This window comes from Jaculus jaculus, chromosome 18 (genome assembly GCF_020740685.1).
Source record: "Jaculus jaculus isolate mJacJac1 chromosome 18, mJacJac1.mat.Y.cur, whole genome shotgun sequence".
NCBI lineage: Eukaryota > Metazoa > Chordata > Mammalia > Rodentia > Dipodidae > Jaculus > Jaculus jaculus.
The window spans coordinates 61,079,712-61,106,333 of NC_059119.1; the positions used below are offsets into that span (position 1 = coordinate 61,079,712).

The 26,622-nt window shown below is 41.5% G+C and overlaps 1 protein-coding gene across 4 annotated transcripts in view; it reads left to right on the top strand.

The window, feature by feature from the left end:
- Positions 1-26,591, top strand: part of Meis1 (Meis homeobox 1) — a 154,289-nt gene extending 127,698 nt beyond the window's left edge. Inside the window, exons 10-13 of one of the 4 annotated variants that reach the window (XM_004660074.2) lie at positions 21,407-21,465; positions 22,491-22,580; positions 22,847-22,942; positions 25,055-25,193. In XM_004660074.2, the coding sequence (XP_004660131.1) occupies positions 21,407-21,465; positions 22,491-22,580; positions 22,847-22,905 (208 nt within the window). In that variant the 3' untranslated portion in view covers positions 22,906-22,942; positions 25,055-25,193. Of the gene's footprint in view, positions 1-21,406; positions 21,531-22,490; positions 22,581-22,846; positions 22,943-25,054 lie in introns of all 4 variants that reach the window. The other 3 variants (XR_006634154.1, XM_045137703.1, XM_004660072.2) reach the window with 3 other exon arrangements.
- The last annotated feature ends 31 nt before the right edge of the window (positions 26,592-26,622 follow it).

The following is a 26,622-nucleotide window of genomic DNA, read 5'->3' on the forward strand; positions in this document are numbered from 1 at the left end:
ATAAATAAAATAACATATTTAAAAATATGTTACTTGGGGCTGGAGAGATGGCTTAACAGTTAAGGCACATTCCTTTGAAGCCTAAGGACCCTGGTTCGATTCTCCAGGTCCCACGTTAGCCACATGCACAAGGGGGCACATGCTTCTGGAGTTCCGTTTTCAGTGGCTAGAGGCCCTGGTGTGCCCATTCTCACTCTCTCTCTCTTCTTATCTCTGTCTCTAATTAATAAATAAATAAAAGCAAAATCCTTAAAAAATATATACTGCTTATTTATTAAAGACACACAAGAGAGTGAGAGACAGAGAAAGAGTGAGAAAGAGGCAGACTCCAAGTGAGAAAGTGAATATACAGGTGCACCAGGACCTCTTGCTACTGCAAATGAACACCAGACACATACAGTACCTTGTACATCTGGCTATTTACATGGGTACTGGGGACTCGGGCCCAGGCCATCATTGTCTAAGCTTTGCAAACAAGTGCCTTTAACTGCTGACCCATCTCTCCAGCCCAGGGGAGGCAGTCTTAATGCAGTGGAGACTGTTGAAAAGTCGCGTGCCCCTTGGAAATGTTCTCCTGTGAGAGGAGTGGCAGCTGTCGTGAGAGACCCTGTCTGCTGCCCACACACAATACCCAGCACCCCTCTTCCTCTTCCGTGTTGCCAACAAAGTCTACTCACAAACACAGTTACTGGAGAAGGAATACCAGAGCAGACCGGCTTCTGCATGTCATCTGGTGGGACGCTTCCTGCGGAGGCAGGGCCAGGAGAGCAATGTCACGTTCACTGTCCTTTCCCTCCATTGCAGGCACAGCGTCCATCAGTCAGTGATCACATTTGATTTCCTCACTTTTGCAGTTAGAAGCCTTTAAAAGATTCTATCACTATAGAATAATGTTTCAGTGGGTATGTAGATTTCAAGTTTTGAGCTGCTATTCAATCCATTCAATGGGCAAGTTAAAAACCACTCTTGTTCATTACTGGGGATAGAAACGTGATCATGGGCTGCCCGCCAGTGTGGCCCATGTCTTATCTCTCTGCGTGAGTTAGAAGTAGCTCTTCACTGCCCCTCACTGGTTTCTAATTTTATTTTTTAGTTGTTTGGTTTTTTCTGAGGTAGAGTTTCACTGTAGCCCAGGCTGACCTGGAATTCTCTATGCAGTCTCAGGGTGGCCTTGAGCTCATTCATGGCACGCCTGGCTTCCTCATTGTTTTATATTTGTCAATTGTGTCCACCCTTCAAAACAACTTTATTTGCTATAAAAAAATGTCCACAAAGTAAGTTGATGATGTAAGATGTCTTGTTTTCTTTATATGTCATGAATAATGACATTTTCATGTTTCATTCAAATTTTAATCTTTAAATATTCACCCAAACTTTCTCTTTTTAAAATATTTATTTATTTATTAATTGGAAAGCAAAGAGAGAAATGGATACAGAGAGAGAGAGAAAGAGAGAAAATGCACACACCTGGACCTCTTGCCACTGCCAAAGAATTCCAGATGCATGTGCCATTTTGTGCATCTTGCTTACATGGGTACTGGGGTGTCGAACACAGCTCATTAGGCTTTACAGGCAGGCACCTTAACTGCTGAGCTATCTCTCCAGCCACAAACTTTCTCTTTTGAAGAATCTGGTAAATATGTTTTTCTATAGGCTTTGATTAGGAAATATGGCACAAAAATTGGAAACATGAGAGAAATTGGAGACATGCAGATATAATAGAATTTTAAATCATGGCCCATTTGAAAACTGCAAAGCAGAGACACCATGGAATGGTTTTCATTTTACTGTATTGTTATAAAAACACACATGAAGTGCTTTGGAAAGCTTGTAAATAAATGTATTTATTATTGCCTGGAAAGATGGCTTAGCATTTAAGGCACTTGCCTGTGAAGCTTAAGTACACAAGTTTGATTCTCCAGAACCCACATAAGCCAGATGCACATGGTGGCACATGCCTAGAGTTTGATTGCAGTGGCTAGAAGCCCTGGCATGCCCATTCTCTCTCATAAATAAGTAAACAAAAATAAAATATTTAAAAAACCCTTTATTAGAGCCCTTTTTTATAGAGAGCATCAATTCATGATGTCATTTTCTACTAGAAATAATTTTTTAAAAAAGCATCATTAGTGTGTTAGGATTTCCCCTTCACTTCACTTAATTATACCTGTAAAATGTGTATTTCTTCTTGGATTTCTTAAAACTTGTTAACACACATGTACATTTTTGCATGAACTATGAGTCATTGTTGAAGAGGTTTCATAAAATCCTGAAGGGCAAGTTGGGTGTAGATCAGTCATAATTATTGGCAGCAACATAATGTATTGAAGTGTGTAATATGTAAGTGAAAAATATAAACTCATGTCAAGTTGTAAGCTTTTTGTAGGAACCCTGGCTGATGCAGCTTTCAGTGAGGCATTGACTGAGAAATGGGAGAAGTTCAGGCCATTGTTATGTTTCCTTGACTCTACCACTGAACTCATTTTACACCTTTTAATTGTCAAAAGTGATATATGCTTCCTACCTCAGCTAACTAAGTCTCACCTACATTGGCAAATGGGGGCAAAGAAGAAAATTTCAATGTAAAATAACAGGGTGGATTTGATGATGAGACAATGGAATAAAATGTCATTGTGACAAGTTAGTCTCTTTGTCAGAATCAAGACCGAGAGAAAGGATCTTAAAATGGCTAGCAATTGGGACCTAGGATGGAATGTAAAATTTATTAAATAACATATTGTAGACTAAATCTATGCTAATACAGTTTGGAGGCAATTATGCCAATCAGATAAAAATATTTTAACTCAAATTATTAACTTAGAATGTTTTTTTAAAAATTGAACCTGAAAGCCAGGCATGGCAGTGCACGCCTTTAATCCCAGCACTCAGGAGGCAGAGGTAGGAGGATTGCTGTGAGTTTGAGGCCACCCTGAGAAAACAGTGAATTCCAGGTCAGCCTAGCCTAGAGTGAGACCCTACCTCAAAACAACAAAACCAAAACCAAAAACAAAGAAACAAGTCAACCTGATATCCCAAGTGTGCTAGGGTAGAGTTCAACCCACAACACCATCCTGTCTGAACTGTAACTGGGACCCTAAGATTTTTATTCTTCCTCCTCTATGCCTTAATGCCCCCAAATGGAAAAAGTAACATTTAGGCACTTTCTTTTGTGTCTTCTCATTGTAATAAACACTTCTGATCCCTCACTGTGAAAGCAGTATGAATATGGAGGTCATTTACATGGTTATTTTCATTTTTTTAAATTATTTATTTATTTATTTGAGAGCAACAGACACAGAGAGAAAGACAGATACAGGGAGAGAGAAAGAGAGAATGGGTGCGCCGGGGCTTCCAGCCTCTGCAAACGAACTCCAGACGTGTGCACCCCCTTGTGCATCTGGCTAACATGGGACCTGGGGAACCGAGCCTCGAACCGGGGTCCTTAGGCTTCACGGGCAAGTGCTTAACCGCTAAGCCATCTCTCCAGCCCAGGTTATTTTCATTTTTAAACATACAGGCAGAGCTTTTAAAAGCCCATGCATGCACACACACATGGATCAACACTCACACAAGTTCTTTCTTCTGAACAGACCGAATGTTTTTTTCTGAAAATAAGACTGCAGAGTGGTTAAATTAAAAAAAAAAAACATACATATCTTTACTCCAGAATTGCAGACCAGAGAATTCCCTGTGTTGCAATCTTATGTCTTATAATTAATTGTATCATAGTTACTAGGAACTTCAAATAATGTGGCCATAGTAGATTTCTAGTCTATGTACATTAGTACATTTTCATTTCTTTGTTTACTACTTTTCATCCACATGCTTTCCCAGTATAAGGGTTGATATTAGAAAATTATCCTCTGACTCTCTGAGAAGACAATATGAATTATAGGTGCAAAAATATATATAGGATCGATGAGCTAAGGCATGTGTATAGAGAGAAAAATACCTGCCTAACAGCTAGCTGGGTTTACAAAACAACATACAACATTCTACCATTTGATATGACGCAGGTCAGAACTACTGTACTCAGTACTTAAATTACATAAATCAGGCTTAAATTACATACCAGATTTTCAGTGTTCCTTCACTTACTGCTCCCCAGACTGGCCCAGCATTTAGACAACTCTTCCCATTTCCTGCCACTTGGGGTAAAAGATATGTTATTGGGCTGGGGAGATGGGTTAGTGGTTACAGAGCTTGTCTGTGAAGCCTAAGGACCCAGGTTTAACTCCCCAGGACCCAAGTAAGTCAGATGCACAAGGTAGCACATGCATCTGGAATTCATTTGCAGTGGCTGGAAGACCCTGGCATGCCCATTCTCTATCTCTGCTTCTCTCTCTCTCAGATAAATAAATAAATATATTTTTAAAAAAGATATGTTATCCTTAGAGACTTATACCAAAGGCAAGTAAGAATGTAAACTTATTTTTTTTAAATACAATCTTTATTATAATAAAAACTTGACCACTTAAAGGTCGAATTTCTTTCTGAGTCATAGTAATAATGCAACACATACTTTCATAAGTAATCAAAGATCCTATAAGCACAGGTTCTTATTAAGTGTAAACGTTCAAACAGCTTCAAATTATCCTTTCAACTTCTGTGATCTAAAAATCAATACGGGTCATAGGGTTTCAAAGGATTGTTCTGCATTTTCCTCCAACATGATTTAATAATACAGTTTACAAACGTTGTTTACAGATTAGGCACAGACTGTTCTGTCAATAAGCTAAGCAGAGGCCTGACATAAAGGCAAGGGAAACATGTAGAACAAAACAAAACCAAGCCCAGCAGCGCACAGTGCAGGAAACACTGGTTCGACTGAAAGTCCGCGGCGTAGTGGCTTTCCCTGGCTGGAAGTCATCTGGGGAATGGAACAACTTTACACACAAAAAGTAATTTTATTACACAGCTGGCTTAACTTTGTCCCTTGAGAACTGCAGTGTAACCTACATTTAAAATAGACTTCCTAATTGATCAATGGAGTAACAGGTGCAGTGTTTTACAATGAAGGAGGAATATAAATAGACTAACTCCCCAGAACATTTCAGAATATGTTGTTCTTTAAGCCTCAGTTAGTTGCTGCGCTTTTCACCTTGAGTGTCAATTCTAATAAAATTACCTTTACAGGCACTTATTCTGGGTTTAGATTATAGCAGTCAGTTATACTCACTAGATAAAATACTGTCTAGTTGCTCACAAGAAAATATGGAAATCAGTCAAAAATGTTTAGCTTGCATATTGCCTTGAGATCAGGCTGGCCAGATTCCAGACAGGCAGGGTGTTATTAGGAAAACTGAGTGGATAGCTTGCCGGGCAGAGAGCTGTGAACTCAGAAACCATCAGGTATTGTCATGTCAGAGAGTTTTAGGAGTTCAACGGAGACACTGCTTTTGTTTGCAGATTTTAAAAAAATCCCAGCAAACAATCCTCTTTGAAAATGACTGAAGACCATTCGCTGTGCATGATGGCTCACGCCATAGGCTTGCTCAGAACCTTTCCCCTCCGTATAAAACCACATCCTTAATACTGATAAAGATGGAAAACCCTTAGGAAACAGTTGGCATTGGTTGAATGTTGTGGGTGGAAGCCTCGGCCCCTTCCACCATGGGACCTCAGTAGGAGAGAGGAAGTTCTGAGATGTGGGAATACACACCTGAAAGTCCAAATGCTGCTTCTCCCCCAGCCAGCAGGAGCTGGCAGCACTGGAGCGTTTAGGAGGATGAGCATTACCAAGCCTGAAGCCAAGGGTGCAACCCCTCCTCACAAGGATTTGGGGCCCTTTAACTTTGTTCCCTGACCCTCCAGTAAAGCTCAGAGCTGAGTGGGTTAGAGCGCTGACTCCATGGTAAGCACCGTGTTTCTGAGTACCCATGATCCCCTTCAAGGTAGTAACCCCAACAGCGGGGTTGGTGGGGGGATGGTTACACGCCAGCAGTACTTGTCACAAGCCTTCATCAAGCCCGACTGGCTGTTCTCCTTCAGTGTCTCGGTGCAAGTGTCTGGTTAGAGAGGCAAAGCAGCTCTTGGAGTGAGTGTCACGCAGGCCTGTGGAACAAGACGTCACCGTGGGGCACCTGAGTGGGAAAGAACCTCCCAACAGCACAGCACTGACTCAGGACCAGGAGAGGAAGAGGAGGAGTCTGCTCAGGCCTGCCCGGCTCATTCCTTACCAAGGGTGTGCGTGTCCTTGCGCCGGTCACTTTATCTCCATGGGCTCAGCTTCCTGTACTTCAAAGTAGACGGGTGCTGTCACTGGACGGCTCTAATATTCTAGACTGGGTGGTAAGGTGCACCAAGGAGAAAGGAGCGAATGTTCTGAAACAGATCCAACTCCATCTGCTCTCCCCAGGAATGGGGTGTGTGGGGGAGGGGGGAGGGGAAGGAAGCCCTTTCATAAAAAGACAAATGGGAAAATTAAAAAGTTGCTACTTCTTTTTATCTTAAATAAGCAAATCAAACACTGTAAAATAAAAACTAGATGAAATTAAACATTGTCACCAGACAGGAAAAGCATGTGCGCTGTCATTTTAGAATTTGTAATAAAGATAAATCAGCTGTTTCTAGCAGCATGCTAGGAGTCTATGAAGGGCATGACAAATAATAGGCTTGGAATTTCTGAAGTTATTGTATAGCAAAATTTGTTTTTTTCCTCAGGCATTCAATCTTCTTCTCCAGCAATTTTGTACATGACAAACTTTTTAGTGGGCACATTAATAATCTCTGAGTAATGGATTGCCAGGTGTCAGTTAGAGATTAAAAGGCTGTTTAGCATCATCCCTTTGCTTCTTTGCGTGAGTTTTACAGGTCAGGAGAAGTAACTTTATGAAGTGTGGTTGTGTGTGCAAACTGCTGCTTTGTTTCTTCCTTTTTCTTCCTTCTTTCTCATTTGGCTCCAGTCCGGTTGTAGGTGGAAGACCTGTATTGCATTACAGACATCCTGCATGTACGAGCAGACTTGAAACCCGCATTACGTGACGCAAGGGACACATGTCTCAGCTGACGTCTATAAACGTATTTGAGTTTTTAATGTTACCCTTTGTCTCCTCAGAGGAGCTTTGCAAGGGGAAAAGCCTCAGCTCTGAGGGGCAGCGAAGCTATGCAATGTCAGTCATTTCCTAGCAAGTCCGGTTTAGGCCTATTCTTGTCAAATCTGTCTTGAGTATGTTTACATATAGTTTGCCTTTCTGGTATTTTCTGCTTGCACAGACCTGATCTCCACCTATTTTGTGTCAACAGTTGCTGAGGCTGGTGTTGGGTGATTAACCATTAAGCACGGGAGGCACCGGGCTTGACTGAGCGACCCCCTCTCTCCTCTCGCTTACATCATTGTCTTGCTTCAGGCTCTGCCGACAGAAAACAAACAGCATTTTTGGGTTGTTAAAAAGTCAGTCTGAGATATTGAAAACTGGGGCAAATGTTGCCTCTTTTCTGAATAAAGGAGTTTTCTCAAAAAAAAGAAAAAAAAAAACAAAGAAGAGCCAGGGAATCAAAGGAGGAACAGATTTATAAAGGCAAATGTTGTCCCCGAACCAGCATGCATTGCTCCGGAGTGTGGGTCCGTCAGGTTACCGCGGACTTCACTTTTGATTTGTAGTGGGAAAAGGAGGCATTAGGAAAGAAACACACCTCCAACGTCATGAACCTTTGTGACTTTGACAAACCTGGGACTCTTCATTCAATGCCATCATATTCCCTGATAATTTTCCACTTGGCTTTATTTTCATGCTTACAACGCTTCTAGCTTGAACGACGAGTATGCCAGGAAATTATCAACTCTGTCATCCTCTTTATGCCTTAACAATACAAATAAACAGCAAGGAAACTTAATCTATTGTAATATCCTTGAGAGCTGCCTTTGTTTTTTACCCTCTTAACTAATGTATGCTTCACCAGATTAGATCCTATCATGGAAGCAGGGAAAACATATCCTTCCTCAAACACATTAACTCTTAAAACACACACACACTGACTCTTTCAGGCTCATGGGAATTAGGTCTTTGGTCCTAAGTGTGTCTTGGTTTAAAAAAAAAATGATTTTCGGACTGGAGACATGGCTTAGCGGTTAAGCGCTTGCCTGTGAAGCCTAAGGACCCCGGTTCGAGGCTCGGTTCCCCAGGACCCATGTTAAACAGATGCACAAGGGGTCACACGCGTCTGGAGTTTGTTGGCAGTGGCTGGAGGCCCTGGCGTGCCCATTCATCTCTCTCCCTCTTTCTCTGTCTGTTGCTCTCAAATAAACAAATAAAAATAAAAATCCATATTTTCCTGTCACTGGTGAGATCTAGCTTGATACTGATAAAGTCCTCTCTCTCTCATCCATATATTGACTGGGAATGGAAGTGAAATGCATTGTGACTAAGTAACATGAGTTCACATTTTAAGTACTTGCTCTTTAGGGTGTCGAGTCAAATGCAAGGCGTTGTGTTGATGTGACTGGAGAGTTTTGTTAGCCTATGTGACTAGAACACCGGCTTTGGTGGACATTATTTGATCCCTAGTTTGGGTCAGAGTTCATGTATATCTGGAAGGGGTAGAGGGTATGGGGTGTTGAAAAAGCAAATGGAAGGAACTATACAATCCTAAAAATGGAAAATCTCCGCTGCCATTGCTGGTAATGCGGCAGGACTGGTTACAGAGAGGGAAGTGCATGTGATGTGGTCAGGATTTCCGTTGTCAGGGCCAAGGAGGGGCCGCAGGGAACAGGGAGCCAGAGGGACATAAGAGAATCATTCCGAGTGGATATGTAGTATGAAAGTTGATATTGAGAATTAAAGTTTGCTTGTAGTCATGCTATTTCTTGTGCCTGTGTGTCTGAGTGTGCATGTGTGTGCATACATGTATGTATGTGTGAGTACATGTTTGTGTGTATGAGTGCATATGCGTGTGTAACTACATATGGGCGTGTGAGTGCATTTGTTTGTGTGCACACATGTATGTGTATATATGTACATGTGTGCAAGTGAATATATTTGCGTGTGAGTGCATATGTTCCTCTATGTGTGTGAGTATACCTGTACACGTGTGTGAGTGAATATGTTTGGGTGTAAGTACATATGTATGTGCATGTAAGTGCATATGTGCGTGTGTGTGGGTCCCCATCTATGCGTGGGTTCGAGTTTCTTCTGGAGGCCAGAGGGCAGCCCTCAGGGGCCGCCCACTTTTTTCAGACAGGGTTTCTCACTGGCCTGGAACCCACTAATTCGAGCAGAGACCTGCCTGGCCCTAGCTCCCCAGCACTGTGCATGGGGACTGTAGCTGTGTGCCCTCACACCCAGCCTTCCGCACGTGGGTTCTGGGGAGTTCTCTTCCCATGTTTGCGAGGCGCTTTATTGCCTCTGCTGTCACCAGCCCAATTGTGTTATTTTTTTTCAAAATGGCAAAAAATTGTATCATTTTATTTATTTATGAGAGAGAGAGGGTGAGAAGGGAGAGAATGGGCGCACCAGGGCCTCTGGGCACTGCAAACGAACTCCAGATGTCTGTGACATCTTGTACATCTGGCTTAAGTGGGTCCTTGGAAATTGAACTCTTGTCCTCAGGCTTTGCAGGCAAGTGCCTTAACCGCTGAGCCATTTCTCTAGTCCAATTATGTAATTTTTTTTGAGGAATAAAAAAAGATACAATGGGGCTGGAGAAATGGCGTAGTGGTTAAGGCGTTTGCCTGCAAGGCCAAAGGACCCAGGTTCAATTCCCCAGGACCCATGTCAGCCAGATGCACAAGGGGCACATGCATCTGGAGTTCATTTGCAGTGGCTAGAGGCCTTGGTGTGCCCATTCTCTCTCTATGCCTGTCTCCCTTTTCTCTGTCTCTCTACTTGCAAATAACTAAAAGAAGAAAGAAAGAAAGAAAGAAAGAAAGAAAGAAAGAAAGAAAGAAAGAAAGGGAGGGAGGGAGGGAGGGAGGGAGGGAGGGAGGGAGGGAGGGAGGGAGGGAGGGAGGGAGGGAGGAAGGAAGGAAGGAAGGAAGGAAGGAAGGAAGGAAGGAAGGAAGGAAGGAAGGAAGGAAGGAAGGAAGGAAAGAGACAATGAATTGCAGTTCAGGACGCCTGTGTTACTGAGCCGCAGTGCACAGGTCCTGCGTGGGTGTTTACACGCATTGACAAGCCGGGCTGTGCAGGTGGAGCCGAGCTGCGAACGCCAGGAAGGAGCCCGGAGACGCTCCTCCGCGTGCCCCGCCTCCCACCTGCCCTGCCTGTTTCCAGCCGCTTCGCTGAGAGGTGATTCACCCACTTGAAGAGCACGATTAGGTACTCGTTAGCATCGTTGACAGAGTTGTGCTGCCACTTCCACAGCCAATGACAAACCGTCCTGTCACCTTAAAAAAGCACCGTGCCCTTCGGTACCACCTGTCCCCTTGATTTCTTCTTCCACCTGCCCCCCGCTCAGCCTCAGCAACCACTGTTCTGCTCTGTCACTGTAAATTTGCCCACCTCGGAAATTTAACACACAAAAGGAAAACAACAACGTGGCCCTGTGATCTTTTGTGACTGGTTTCTGGTCTTTAGCGATGTGTTCGCGGTGAGCGTGTTCTTGCTCATGGTCAAGCAACAGCCCATGTGGGTGTAAAGGCTTTTGGTCGTCTCTACAGCCTCTGGTGAGCATTTGGGTTGTTCCCACCTCGTGTTGCTGTAAGCACGCACGGGAAGAGGTTGTACTGGGTGCCTTCCCGAGACTCAGTGGCAACGGCTCAGCACAGTACCGTCTCAGGTCTCACCACTGGGAAAGTGCGTGTCATGTGCACTGACCTCCTTGTCGTCCCACTTCTGCGCCTGAGTACTGCCGCCATCTCTACGCCGAGAAGAGGCAGGCTTCCTGCTCAAACCTCATGCTCTTGTCTTTAGACACTGCTTTTCATATTATTGTCTCTAGGCATTGCTTTTTATATTAGTATTATTTTATTATTACTATCATTAATGATTATTCTTGAAAAAGGGTCTCCGTATGTAGCCCAGGCTGTCCTTGAACTCCTTAACTTCCTGCCTGAACCTGTAGAGTGCTTGGATTACAAATGATTACCACCGTGTCTGAGTCTCTCATTGGATTACACACAGAACTCCTCCTCGACCGATGGCTCTTATGTCCTTTGTGCCCACTCTTCTGCAGTGTCCTCGGGAGGAGATGATGGAGATTGATACTCAACACTCACTTATTCACAGTACTTTGATGAGGTTTGGACCTCCCTCAATTGCAACAATAAGTTTCTCTATTAAATGTGAGAAAAGCACTAATCTATGGACATGGACGCAAATATCCGGAGGCAATTTGACATGCACAGCATTACCATGTAACCAAACAACCACAGTAGCAGCCCTTCTCCGGCTTAGGACTTTACCAGCCATAGGCTTCTGACTAGGTTTTCAGTATCCAGCATGAATTCTCTCCCATAGAAAGGGCCTCAACTGCAATCAGAGAAGAGTTGGTTATCCCCATAGCAGACATGCAACCATTACACCGCTTGGCATGCCTTGCCTGGCTTACAGGTTATCACTTGCATGCATGGTTCACTGCTGCATAAGGTTATTCATGACTTTTCTCTCCCCCCAACACCCCTCACCATGAATAGCACCTTCCGCACGGTGACAGCTAGCCAGCAAAGAAACAATTAAACTCCAGTTGCAGTGCTGAATGACGTTTAAGGAAAGAAGAGTGCGTGTCTAGCTTGCAGAGTTCTGCATTCAGTACCCACCACTACTTAAAACCAAGCCTGGTATAATATAACTCCAGCTCTTGGCAGGAAGATGCAGGACCATCCAGAGATTCAAGATCACCCTTGGCTATGCAGCCTGGGTTTTATGTGGGACCTTCTCAAAACAAACAAAAACCAAATGAAAAACCCACTGACATTCGGCAAGCTCACGTTCTCCAAAGTTGGGATCATGATGCTTACATGGCTATAAGCACTTGGCAAATATTTGGCAGGTTCCGAGAGGCCATTTTGCCTATTGAACTTGGGAGATTTTGGGTTTCTATGTCAATTGAGAGGTGAACTGCCTTTTAGTACGCATGCTTCCATTTGTATTTTAAGGTTTTTCAGACTACATATTGCAAGAAATATGTTGAGAAATCTTGCCATGACATGAGTAAGTGTTCTGAGGCCAGCAGGTTTTATATTTCATGATGGATTAGGAACCTAGGCAACTAAAGGGAGGGTCTTAAAGAAAGCAGAGTTCTTGGGTCCTCCAAGATGGAGCTAGAATTCCATAATATCTAATGGGCACAGGGATAGCCACCATTCTAAGACAACAGGGTTTCAACTCTGACTTTACAGGACAAACTTTCTTTTGAAAAAGCAATGCATTTTTAAACATTAGAATAGTCACCAACCCAAATTGCCTGATATACTCATGGTTTGTATCTATTGCTTATTGTTCAGTCTGAAAAGTATCCACGTTAGATGACAATTATCTGCTGAGAACCCAAGGTTCTCTTTGTTTTGCTTTGATTCTTTTCTTTTCTTTTCTTTTCTTTCTTTCTTTCTTTCTTTCTTTCTTTCTTTCTTTCTTTCTTTCTTTCTTTCTTTCTTTCTTTCTTTCTTTCTTTTAATGAGGCAGGCTCGTTCTATCCCAGGCTGACCCGGAACTCACTCTGTGTCTCAGGGTGTCTTCAGATTCACAATGGCCCTCTTGCCCAGCCTCCCAAGTGCTAGAATCCGAAGCATGAGCCACCAGGCCTGGACCATAGTTTACTTTGAGTACATATAATTATTCAGTAATATGTCAGTGTTGTCTAGTTAGATACAACTGTATTGAGATTTCTGTGAATGAGAAAATTAGAATTCAAATGAAAAAACGGTTCAGCTATGAATCAAAAAGACATTTCTTCTTTGTAATATCATTACAGTTATTTTAGCTTTTCCATTAGGAGAGAAAGATTTTACTTTATTTAGCTATTACTTATACATTTTACTAATAATCATTTTAAGTGCGTATAATTTAAGCAAACTGCTATTTTTATGTGTATGGTTATGCAAAGTCAAATTCTCACATGTAGGCAAACATTTCTTGAGTGCCAGTGGATACTTAAAACATTAAAAGCATTCACTGTTTCCTTGCTAAGCCTAGTGATGTAGTCCCATCCTTCATTCCATTAAGTTTGAGGGCCAGCTTGTCAGTGATCTAGAATGCAAGAAGAATGAAAGAAAGAGAGAACCAGCTAAGACAGCCACATTCACTGAGGTCAGGTCAGAATGGATGTTCTAGGAACCCACATTTTCTACAAGGTGAATCTCATTATTCAGATTGTTTTTAAGGAAAGTTTACTGTGATGTATACCCACCCAGTAATGGATTATTTTAAAGTCACTTCAGTTTCAAGTCCAAAATAACATACAGCTCTGGTAGTATTTTAAATCATTATTGTCAATTAAATAGTGATTTTTTTTCCCACCAGTTGTATTGAAGAAAACTTTGCATATGATTAATTCTTTGATTTTACTAGAAAACTGTAGTTCTTTCTAGAGTGATTTGGCAAATACCCCCATCACAGCCTGTGACTTCTCATACCCCAGACTGATGGACTTCCTATGATTTAAGCTGATTTTAACATTATGTTTCTGGTTTGGGTGGGTAGGAGAGCCTTTTCCCTGTCTTTCCACTTCCCCCAACCCAGACACCAATGATATATCACAGTCTGAAACTGTTGGATCCTGGTGGTAGATAAGAAGCTAAACAAAGATGCCCAAAACATGATTCCATAAGGTTTGACTTGAGAGTGAACCAACTTTATTAAGCATCTTAAAATCATGTTTTATGAAATTTTATTTGAGAAAGGGTGTGTTTAGAAGGCTTGAGTTCTGAAGCCCGCCAGTTATGCATCATTAAGCAAGGAAAATTTCTAACATAAGATTTTCCAACATAAGATTCTACAATTAAAATTTTTTTTGTTAAAGAAATAGAGTTTCTTGGGTGATATGTACAACTCATTTGAAAGTATTTGCATAATACATGCCATGAAGTTATAAAGGGATACTGGCTTTAAAAAAAATGGTTTAGTTAAATAGCTATGATACATCTATGTTCAGGAAAGTTATGGTATAGGAAAAGAACAAAATTTTGGAATTCAACAACTACCTTCCAATGTGAAATTTTATATTTTAAAGTTATTCATGAGGCTTAATTATAAAGTTAAAGGCACTGTAGAAACTACCTAAAATGGGTTTTATATCAATTAAATATTATAAGTACATTTAAAAAATTAACTGAATGGGGCTGGAGAGATGGCTTAGAGGTTAAGCACTTGCCTGTGAAGCCTAAGGACCTGGTTCGAGGCTTGATTCCCCAGGACCCATGTTTAGCCAGATGCACAATGGGGTGCATGCGTCTGGAGTTCATTTGCAGTGGCTGGAGGCCCTTGCACGCCCATTCTCTCTCTCTCTCTCCCTCTGCTTCTTTCTTTCTCTGTCGCTCTCAAATAAATAAATAAAAATAAGCAAAAAGATTTTTTAAAAATTAACTGAATGAAGAATAGTGCATGAAGAACTTTCTAGTAGTTAAACTTTACTTAAGAATACATGTGGTTACTTTTCATCTTTAATATGTAGGTATTACTAATTTTACCTAAATACCAGTTAAAAGTGAATGAGTATTTTTAAAATGAGTACTATAGGCACTTAAGACATTTTCACTAACATATATTCCTAGTTATTATAATTGTTTCCTAATAATTTATTGTTTTAACAACATGGAGGGTTTGGAATATGACATGTCTCCATACTTAGATGGCTACCTGCTAAAGTAAACTGATGTCAACCTCCCTTATCGCTAGCTGGGAAAAGGACTACACAGTGTGACAGAGAATGGTGTTATTGTTCAAAAGCTAAACCACTTGGCAGCATGCTAAAGTAAGGAAATGTGGGCAACTTATAATTATTAGTGAATAAGTAGAATGGTCCACACTGAAGGACAGGATTGTGTAAAAACTACACAGTGAGTGAGTGGTGATTTTCTTTGCTTTTGTCTTTACTACTGACGGTATAAGGGAGGTGACACTGGAACTGGCTTTGGAGCTGGACAGCTTCCTTGTGTTTTGATTCCTAACAGGTGCCCACTGTGATCTTTTCACCCTCTCGGTTCATGAGAGTGGGGAACTGAATTTGGCAATCCAGTTTGGGACCAGGGTCAACAGCACAGGATCAGCTAAAGGACAGAGGTCAGTTTCAGATCTACCAGGTCTTGCTTAGAAAACCATACATGTATCAAAGACTGAGAAGGAAAGGAGATAAATGGAACTAGTTGACTGGGAAAAAAAAAATAAATAAATAAAACACCCAATGACACACAAACACCTGGGGGGGGGGGTAAAAGGAAAGAAAAAGAAAAGAAAGAGTAAAGCAAAATTTCATGGTTTACAGCATAATTTGTACTCAGTTTGCATTCTCTCTGTCAAATTTATGAAAATACCAAAAAAAAAAAAAAAAAAGCCATGGATCATTAGAAGAAAATGTTAGTGCTAAATTGGATGTTTTCCAATAATTCATTGGTCAGGGACATTTGTAAAAAATAAAATTCGAGGCTGGAGAGATGGCTTAGCGGTTAAGCGCTTGCCTGTGAAGCCTAAGGACCCTGGTTCGAGGCTCGGTTCCCCAGGTCCCACGTTAGCCAGATGCACAAGGGGGCGCATGCGTCTGGAGTTCGTTTGCAGAGGCTGGAAGCCCTGGCGCGCCCATTCTCTCTCTCCCTCTATCTGTCTTTCTCTCTGTGTCTGTCGCTCTCAAATAAATAAATAAATAAAAATTTAAAAATAAAATAAAATAAAATTCGATTTTTAAATGATCCCAGGTCTCAAATGTTGGGAGTCTGTTCCCTTTTTAGCCACCTCACTCTTCCTTATTGGAACTCTGAATTCTAAACAAACAGGTCAAAAAGAAGTTTATTTGGACATGGAATAAGGCTATAAAGTCAACCCATTATCTTTCTTTGCTTTGCAAAAACTTCTGATGTGACCGAAGATAGCTGGGTCTCAAGCAGAAACCCTAACCCAGGACACACGAAGAAGGAAGCATAAGGAGCCTTTTACGAATTCTTTTGTCTCACACCTATACCTCTGACAATGTACTTCACACATGAAAACTGTATCTTCAAGGCAAAGTAGGATTCTTTATATACATATGTATATTCATAATATAATATTCAATAAGTACAACATTTTCTAACCTTTAGAGCATACTGAACTCAAGGTTTACTTTTTTAAAAAGCCCAATTTGTGGTATATTTTAATTATATTGTATAAAAACAGGTATATAACTTATGCTGATGGGTAAGCCGAACTGTCACATTGTCTTATATGCCTGACATTCAACATCTAAAATTTAAGGGCCTAATATTTGGATACCAGTTCAATGAGTGTAATTTTTTTCTTGTGTCTTAAAAATAACAAAGTTTGAATAAACTATTAATTACAAAACTCTAGATTTCATATCACTCATATATATTATTTCCAGCTATCTTGTGGCTATTGGATTATTTTTTTTTAATTTTATATCTAATGTGGAGTTTTGCCACAATCTTCAGATTCTATTTCCATGTTTTGATTTCAGATACTTTCTATGTTTGAACACATAGAGAAGCTTAAGGCAACTATCTTACTCCTCTTAAAATGAGACTGTTTTAAGAAGGGAATATATACACTAAGTTTACATCAACTCTAAAGCCCCCTTTTTTTTAAATTCCGAGATTTAGAAAATTCTCGATAGTTTACCCTTTTCCACAGTGAAAAGTAAAACACTCTGTCACAAAAGCAGGGAAGAGACGCAAGGTCAAAGGGCACTTGAGAAACAAACAGCTGGACTGGTTTATTTAAACAGATAGAGGGATAGAGACCTGACCTCGGTTTGACTTCTAGTGGGAGGAGCAAGAATACCATTTTATTGCTTTGCCCAGAAGGAAAATGTTTTTGTATCTGAATTCACCCTCACAAGCCATCTAATCACATGCTCTGCTGTATGGGGAGAAAAAGGCAGAGAGAGAAAAGAAAAAGAGACAAAGAGAGAAAAGAGAGAGAGAGAGAGATTGTGATAGTGTATGGTAATGAAAAATACACAACATTGGTAAAATTTCAATATATTGAATTTTCTAAAAAATGACAGGCTTCAAAAAGAAGTTGGGCTGAGAATAGAACTCAATTGGTAAAGTGCTTGCTTTGCTCTGGAAGCCCTTCGCTCAATCCCCAGCACTAGATAATCTGGCAAATGGTAGCACAGGGCTTTCATTTCAGAACTCAGGAAGTACAGACCAGAAGTTCAAGAAAAGCCCTAGCTATACAAGAGTTCAAGGCCACTTTATTAAAACAAGAAGTTCCGGGGAGAACTAGTATTAATACAGTGGACCAGTTCAAAGTGGCTGATTTTCGTAGGTTTTCAGTGTTTCTGTTTTGGTTTCTTTCTTTCTTTTTCTTTTTTAATGAAAAGGTTCACCCTTATGTTTAAATGTCCTACGGGCATTTTAAATCTGTATTATCAATTAAAAAACAACTGTTCTCACCACCACATAAACAAGAAGAAACGCATACCTGTGTGCACTTGCCTGGGAGGCTGTCGTGAAGTATTTACCCTCTGCATGGGGGACCAGAGCAGGTCTGGGGTCAGTGTAATCCGCATGCCTCTGCAAACCTTCAGGGAGACGTAAGTTATCTTAGGGACTGACAGTGGCCTGGGAGGCAAGTAAACTCAAAATACTAGAGGGACTCACCATGTGGAAGGATGTTTTTTTTTTAAATATATAAAATTTTTATTGACAACTTTTGATACTTACAGACAACAAACCATGTTTTTTTTTTTAACATTTTAAATTATTTATTTATTTGACCAAGAAAGAGGGAGGGAGAGAGAGAGAATAGGTGCACCAGGGCCTCCAGCCAATGCAAACAAATTCCAGATGCATGCGCCCCCTTGTGCATCTGGCTTACGTGGGTCCTGGGGAATCGAACCTGGGTCCTTTGGCTTTGCAGGCAAACACCTTAACTGCTGAGCCATCCCTCTAGCCTCCAGCCCTATTTTAACATTTTATAGCTGTTTAACCAAGGGAAAAAGAGAGAGAGATAGAGGCCTAAGGGTATGAGGGCTATGTCTAAGTGTTTGAGAGCCATCTTAAAGTAGTGAAATAAGAATTGTTTAAAATATCCCTAAAAGCTGTGCGGAGAAAGGGTTTTTAGATGGAGAAAGGCGGGTCCTTCCAGCAGCTCACCTTTCTCAGAGAGAAAGTGGACTCTCAGAAAAGATGGCCAGGGTCATGTTGGCAACAGCCTAGGAGAGTCTAGTCTGCGGTATCGTGGGGGAGACGAATGTCCATGAGCCATCGAGGTGGCCATTAAAGCCCTTTCTCAGGTCTACTTGTGATCCTTCTCTGGTTCCGGGGGCTGACTCGCTATGGACCCATGTCTGTACTGCTTCCCAGGAACTGGTTGTGGGAGTCTGAAGTACAAACGTGAAGGAGGCAGACCTTGGAAGCACATGGAGTCCCTGAGTCTTTTTGAGGAGCCTTTTCTTTGTTAGTATATGCAAACCAGGCAGCTGTCAAACTTCTCTCTATCACACCTTCCAAGGCTCAGGGTCCATTGCGGAAGAGGTGGCAGAAAGAATGTAAGAGCCAAAGGAAGGGTTGGACTCCTTACAATGTGCTCCTGCAGACACAAAAGAGCCTGGATATCCTTGACCTCACAGCACCTGACACTATCTACATAAGACCATAATAATAGGAGGAAAAGATCATGACTCCAAAATAAGAGAGAGACTGATTGAGAGGGGGAGGGGATATGATGGAGAGTGGAGCTTCAAAGGGGAAAGTGGAGGGAGGGAGGAAATTACCATGGAATATTGTTTACAATCATGGAAGTTGTTAACTATAAAAAATTTAAAAATTAAAAAATTCCTGATCTGTTGAGATATTTACAGCCATGCTCTTCTTTGACTCCATAGAAGTGTTGCTGCCAGTGATAATTGGGCCCCAAACTAGCTACTTTTTAGACACCTCTTTAGTCTGGAATGTTCTAGGTGAGTGACGCAGTATGGCCACTACCATAGCCACAGCATTAGAAATGACAATGTTCAAGACCACTGCCAGCCTCATTTGAAGACATTATTTAGCATGTCTTTAGTAACATGTGACCTTAAACAAGTCATTCAGTTTCTCTGAGCCATGGCTCCTCATCTGCTCAAAACAGCTTTTCCTAACCCTTAAAATATGACTCAAGAGGGTTTTGGAAAGGAAAGTTAACAGACTAAGTTCTGTCCCTGTAAAAACACATAAAGATAAGTAGATAAAGGACTCTTTTTTTCCCCCTCTTTTACCTATGTTGGTTACTATGAAAATTACTTTTAGTATATTGCAGAGTATTCATATTAAATGATTTTCTGATTGGTCATGCAGTACAGGCAGCTAATGAAAAAGCAGATTTTTTTTTTCATTTTAATTGCTTATTTCACATGGTGTTTGTGCTACACCTGTGCTTATAATGAGAATGGAGAATTAATCTAACCTTCTGCTCACATGATTCCAATTTTCATGGCTTATACAAGATAATGATAACCTGATTTGCAACACAGTTTGTTGTAGATTTGTGTTTTAAATATTTTTATTAGCAGTTCAGGGATTTCCTGTGTAGGAACTGATAGGCTGTAGATAACATAAGAGTCAATGCCAACAGCGCACCTTCCAGTGCCCATCATTCATTCTTTGTTTTAATTTCCCTTCAGATGAGGATGGTAAGGGTATATTGAAGATCTTAAAGTCTTATGAAACAAGTTATTATTTAAAAACCTGTCCTTGTATGTTTAATGGTTTGGGTTATAGGACCTATTCCCCTTCCACAAGAAGTTAAATGTGCAAGCTAGTATTCATACTGGACTGTAGCACGGTAATGAATGTGCATCACAGAATTTTTCCATTGTGGGTTTTATGTCCTGCCTAGATTAGACGCAGTCTTATCTGAGTTGGAAACTAAAGGTGATTTACTGTTTCAGAATCTAAAATGATCCTCTTCATTTTCTCTATTTAATATGTAATTCTCATGACCCAGGACAAATGGAACTTAAGAGTTAGGGTCATGTGAATATGGCTTTGTATTGTTTTTGTTAAGTACTTCTTGACATTTCAATGATAACATTTTTTTTTGGGGGGGGGAGTTATAATTGCACCAAAAATTTCTATTAAGATATTTAATGTGACTGAAGCATTCTAATAAGACATTTATAAACTATCAGTGGTAGCTAAATAAACCACAATTATAAACTCAATTACTGTATAGCTGTGACCTTATCTTGACTTTAGAGTTTGCATAAAGAGGCCACCTCAAGAAACCTCTTAAGGGTTGCATTTCTCTGAAGTCCTGAGAAGTGTGAACTAGTGGTGATAAACTCAGACATTCTTTCAGTGGGAGGTGCATTGCGAGCCCAGTTCAATATCTTAATAGTGGACATTAAAATAGAATTGCAGGGCTGGGGAGATGGCTCAGCGGTTGAGGCTCTTGCCTGCAAAGCCTAATGACCCAGGATTAATTTCCCAGCACCTATGTAAAGCCAGATGCACATGGTGGCACATGCATCTGGAGTTCATTTGCAGTGGCTGGAGGCCCTGGTGTACTTATTCTTTCTGCCTGTCTTTCTTCTCTCAATCTCTCTCTGCTTTCAAATGAATAATTAAAAATACTATTAAAAATTTAAAAAAGAGGGGGGCTGGAGAGATGGCTTAGCGGTTAAGGCGTTTCCCAGCAAAGCCAAAGGATCCTGTTTCCATTCCCCAGGACCCACGTTAGCCAGATGCACAAGGTGGCGCATGCGTCTGGAGTTCGTTTGCAGTGGCTGGAGGCCCTGGTGTGCCCATTCTCTCTCTGTCCCTGTCTCTCTCTCTCTCTCTGCCTCTTTCCTTCTCTCAAATAAAGAAATAAATAAAATATATATTTAAAAAATAGAATTGGGTTTGCCAAAGGTAGGGTAAGTTTGGATTTTTAAGAATGTGAACAAGAAGTCGGAGTCTAAGATGGAAGTTACTAAGTGTGGGGCAAACGGACAGCCTCCCGGCTGCCCTCCTACCCTGGCCATCCACCTCCTGAACATCTTGCCCACGGCAGCCCCCACCCTGGCCATGGAAAAGAGCAGAGCCAGCATTGTTTCCTGAAAACTTAGCCAATTCCCCTGTGAAAAGATGAAATGCAAGTGTCTAGCGGTGGTAAAAGCAGGCAGACATAAATCAACTCAGAAAGCTCCAGCCTCGTGCTCAAAGGTCACCGGGGTCAGAGTTTTGTGGTGCTTGAGCCTGTATGTACAGGGCTGGGGAGGAAAAAAATGGAGACAAGCTCCCCATATTGCCAAGATCTAACCATCCGTACCTCACAAGGAGTCATCCATTCCTCTACCTTTTGTTTATCTCTTAAAGGGAGAGTGATTTGCTTTGCTTTCTTGGTTACAGGTTTATTAATGCCCGGAGAAGAATAGTCCAGCCCATGATAGACCAGTCCAACCGAGCAGGCAAGTGCTCTATAGTGACTGTACTCCAGTCACCTCAAGCCATTCACCAGGAGAGCTGCTACCTGGTAAATAAACTGGGTGTGAGCACTCACTCAGAGAGCCTGACAAGGGAAATTAAACCGGTTTTGTTTTTATAACCACACTAATCAATTTAACATCATTATAAAACATGTGAGGCGAGTGGAAAATAAAAAAAATATATATATATATACATTGGAGAAAAGTAACTATTAAATCACGTGCTCAGCTAAATTCAAACATTCGAAGTATTAATGTTATGTTTTGGTCTGGATTTTCCTGTCTAGCTCTTTCTGCCACTGTGACCACTCCCTGGTGCATGGCTTGGTGTGGAATTGCTGTAAACTTTATTACCTGTCAAAAGGGCAAAGGGGTCAGGATCGCTTGTGGGACTCAGTAAAGTTCAAAGACATTCAATGAGGTAGAGCTATGGTGTGCTTTAATAACCCAAGGCAGCTCACTTCGGAAGCAGCTTTTCATGTACAGTTACAGCATGAGATTCAGATAGTAGTGAAAATACACAGTTCTTATTTCTCAGGTCTTCTCTCAGTAGTACCCACCTTGTGGTGTTCAGAGTTTTTAGAAATACCAGCTTTCTTCTGATCTCTTCAGTCACGAGCTAGAGGGCTGTTTCTGCATTATAACAGGGCAGTGTGGACAAGCAGAGCGCTCATGAGGTGATGTAGGTCTGAACTTTGCTCATGAAATACACTCTTAGCACATCTCTCAGCACGATTGAAAACTAAAAACTGTGCATCACGTGGAGTCAGGTCGCTGGTTAGTCACATCCCGGTAACTTTATTTTCTTTTTCTTTCAATGCCTGTTACGGAAACACCAGACAAAAGCCCAAGTATGAATTCTGGTGTGTAGGCTGTTATTTGAACATCAAACCCCAAATCCCAAGCCACCGAGGTGCCACCAGCTGGCGTGCGGGCAGTGGACGTTGGTTGAAAGCCATCGTCCAGTTAGAGTCTCTCCTAAGACGCTGTACCTTTCACTTCCGCAGTCAGTCAAGGCACGCCGTACAATCCCGATGGACAGCCAATGGGAGGGTTTGTCATGGACGGTCAGCAGCACATGGGGATCCGAGCACCAGGTAAGAGTTGTTTCTGTGGTGGTCCCGCACTCCTACGCCCGGGGAACCCACCTTGCCCTTTGCTGTTATCTTAAGCTGCCTGCCTTGTCTTGCCTTGCCTGCTGCCTATGCCTCTAAGGTGCCACAGAGGGGAAGCCAAGATCTCTCTGTGCTGAAGAGCTCACCTCAGCCCTCCAGAACCTGTTTTGTTAGAGGGTCTTTGGCACGATCTGTTGACTTTGCTCATCTCCTGGCCTCTTCTTGGATTTTTTTTATCTCCCTTCTAGGACCTATGAGTGGAATGGGCATGAATATGGGCATGGAGGGGCAATGGCACTACATGTAACCTTCATCTAGTTACCCAATCGCAAAGCAAGGGGGCAGTAAGTACAAACGGGGTCTTTGTTTTCACTGTGTCCTGGGAGCTTTCTCCTCTTGCATTCTCTCATGTTCTCCTTGCCCATAGCTTCATGCTTCCTCATTCCTTTCCGTTACACTCCCATCTCTTGCTCCCTTCATTTTCTCTCAGGTTCTGACCAAGCTTTTCAGCGTATGAACACTGTGTACGATGAACATTTATCCTGTGTGTTGCCATTGTACAGTACTGACCACATGACAAAACAAGAAACAGTCAGGAGGTGGGGAACTGGGTTGTCATAGCAACAGACTGATTTGCAAAATGTAAGCAGTCTGCAGCAGTGCAAGGAGAGGGAAGAGCATGTCCCCAAAGTGTCATAAATCTGTCTAACCGCGGTTGATGCATGAGTTACATTTCTACACTAACCTGCAAGGCACTGGAGAGCCAAACAGAGATGTCTTTTAGGTAAAATAAACACAAGCTTTACTTAGGGTAAGTAAAGGCATATTTTGAGCTTCAGTCAACTAAACTTTGATTTTTTTTTCCCTTAGTTTGTTCTTTTGTCTGTCCATCATAATGGGATTACGTGTGGCAATGGAAAAGGGAGAATACAAAATAGAGGTGTGCACAGCAGGCTTCGGGACTTAGCCCGGGCTAATTGACTATATCCAAATTAAGTATGCCATCACTTGCGGTGTGACAAATGGATTTGACTTATTCAGTATACAAAAATAGAGATCATTAATGCAATCTTCAGTGGTAGGCCTCGTGCAGTGAGCCAAGGAAAACTGCCCCAGATTCCCTCTCTTGAATTTCCTCTCCTAAAAACATACCCCAGAAATTCAAGTTCAAACACATAAAACTATTTTGAACTCTAGAGTTCTTGTTCATTCCCTAAATTACCCCTAACAGCCTTGCTTTTGCATTTAAAATCAATGATTTCAGAGTCATAGCTGAGTCTCTGATTATATTAGCACACTATTTAAAATCACTGGTGAGGCCAAGGGTAATTCATGCCGGTCACCTTCTCTGATTGTAAGTCCAATATAAGTTTAACAGTTAGCTCTGAAAGCATTCCATTGAGCTTGGGAATGCAACAGTCTTACTGCCTCATCGTGGAATTCTCTAGCTTAGTTAATTTAAATATTGTTTCTTAGTTTCTGGGTCAATTAAATTTAAATGATGTATTTTATGCTTCGTGACCAATTAAATTAATAGGTTATTACAAAAAAATATTATCATCTTTTTTGATTAAAGAGCTGTGGGTACAGTATATTTTATAAGCAATTTTCATTAGTTCAAAAATGTTCCTTTAGGCTAGATTAAGCAGCCATTCATTGCTAGAGCCTGGAGACCTTATCGGAAGGCGTTCACCGGCTCTGCAGTGCGCTCTTACTTAGAACTAAAGCCAATTGAACGTACTTAGCAGTGGCGTTGTGCCTTTCCCCCTTGATGACGATGGAGCTATGGCTCTCTGAAACAATACACCTGTCAGTTTCCATCAACCAGAGCAATCCATGCAGAAGACAAGAGGCTCCTTCAAAGCAGAAAGGGTATTGTTTTAGGGCCAATTTTTCTTATTGTTCTCAAATTCATTGTAAGGTGGACAGGGTTTAGAGTTTTGTTAAGCTTTTCTTCCCTCCCACCCACACCTCCCCCTCCTCCCCCACACCCAGCTCTAAGAAACCATGTGGAAGGAATTTATTGATAACTGTTTTTGATTTTTTTTTTTTTCCTTTAAGGAACCACCCTTAGTGAGCCTGTGTAGTTGAGCTTCTGGAGAAATGTTTGGTGACCATTGCCACTTACTCTAGCTAGAGAACACTTGGGGGGGGGGGGCGGGGGGGGGCGGTAAAGCGCTTCTTCAAGCCCCACCAGTTTTATTATGATTACTATTTTAATAAATAAGCTGTTTGTAGACAGCCGTGGTGACAGTGGCAGTGCAAGAAAGATGTGACACAGTGACTTTCCAGCATGATGCTTCTTGTTTCCTGGTCTCCCCTGCGCATCAAAAGAATGGCTTCGGGAGCCTGAGGCTCCTGATCACTCTTCCCTGGCTTGCCTAGGACTGCGCCACACTATTGATTTTTCATAATATTTTCTTTTCTTTTTCTTTCTTTCTTTTGAATTTCTACAGGGCTGCAAAGTATGCCAGGGGAGTATGTAGCCCGGGGTGGTCCAGTGGGTGTGAGTATGGGACAGCCAAGTTATGCCCAGCCCCAGATGCCCCCCCATCCTGCTCAGCTGCGTCATGGGCCCCCCATGCATACGTACATTCCTGGACACCCTCACCACCCAACAATGATGATGCATGGAGGACCGCCCCACCCTGGAATGCCAATATCAGCATCAAGCCCCACGGTTCTTAATCCAGGAGACCCAACAGTGAGCGGACAAGTCATGGACATTCATGCTCAGTAGCTTAAGGGAATATGCATTGTCTGCCATGGTGACTGATTTCAAACAATTTTTTTTTTCTGCAATGACTATGGAGTTCCATTCTTGGCATCTACTTTGGACCAAGGAGCATCCCTAATTCTTCCTAGGGACTCTTAAAAAAGCAGGAAAACCAACTGAAGTCAATTTGGGGGACACACTAAATAATTATATAAGACATTAAAAGAACAAAGAGTGAAATATTGTAAATGCTATTATACTGTTATCCATATTACGTTGTTTCTTATAGATTTTTTAAAAAAAATGTGAAATTTTTCCACACTATGTGTGTTGTTTCCATAGCTCTTCACTTCCTCCAGAAGCCTCCTTACATTAAAAAAAAAAAAAGCCTTACAGTTATCCTGCAAAGGACAGGAAGGTCTATTTGCGGGATTTTTAGAGCATTAAAATAATTATGAGGCAGAAGAGTCTTTCTTCTTGCCTAGGATTTCAGCCATGTGCTCTCTCTCTTTCTCTCTCTCTTTTCCGCTCTCTCCCTCTCTCTAGCCTGGGGCTTGAATTTGCATGTCTAATTCATTTACTCACCATATTTGAATTGGCCTGAACAGATGTAAATGGGGCAGGATGGGAGACCTGTATCAGCAACAAGGATTCGTCAGCTGTTGCAGGCAGCGTCTTAAGGAGACTGGTAGGAGGAGACATGGAAACCAAAAGGCCCTGTGTTTAGAAGCCTAATTGTCACATCAAGTATCATTGACCCTGTGCGACAAGCACCACCACCACCTTATACATCACTTCCTGTTTTATGCAGCTCAAAAACATAGACTGAAGATTTATTTTTAATATGTTGACTTTTTAATTTCTCAGCAAAGCATTGGTCATGTGTGTATTTTTCCATAGTCCCACCTTGGAGCATTTATGTAGACATTGTAAATAAATTTTGTGCAAAAAGGACTGGAAAAAAAATGAACTGTATTATTGCAATTTTTTTTTGTAAAAGTAGCAGTTTGGTATGAGTTGGCATGCATACAAGATTTACTAAGTGGGATAAGCTAATTAATACTTTTTGTTGTGGATAAACAAATGCTTGTTGATAGCCTTTTTCTATCAAGACAACAATGAGCTGATCATTAGTGGCCACCACGGGCACTGAAGCTCAGCCTTTCTGACGGAAGCAGTTGGGATTGTGTGATAACTCCAGGTCCCGTTGTAGTCTTTTGAGTGCGGTAATGAAATCGGAATCTAAAATAAAAACAAGATTATTTTTGCCATGCTGACTCGCTGCTTGAAAAATTTGTTTGCTGACCC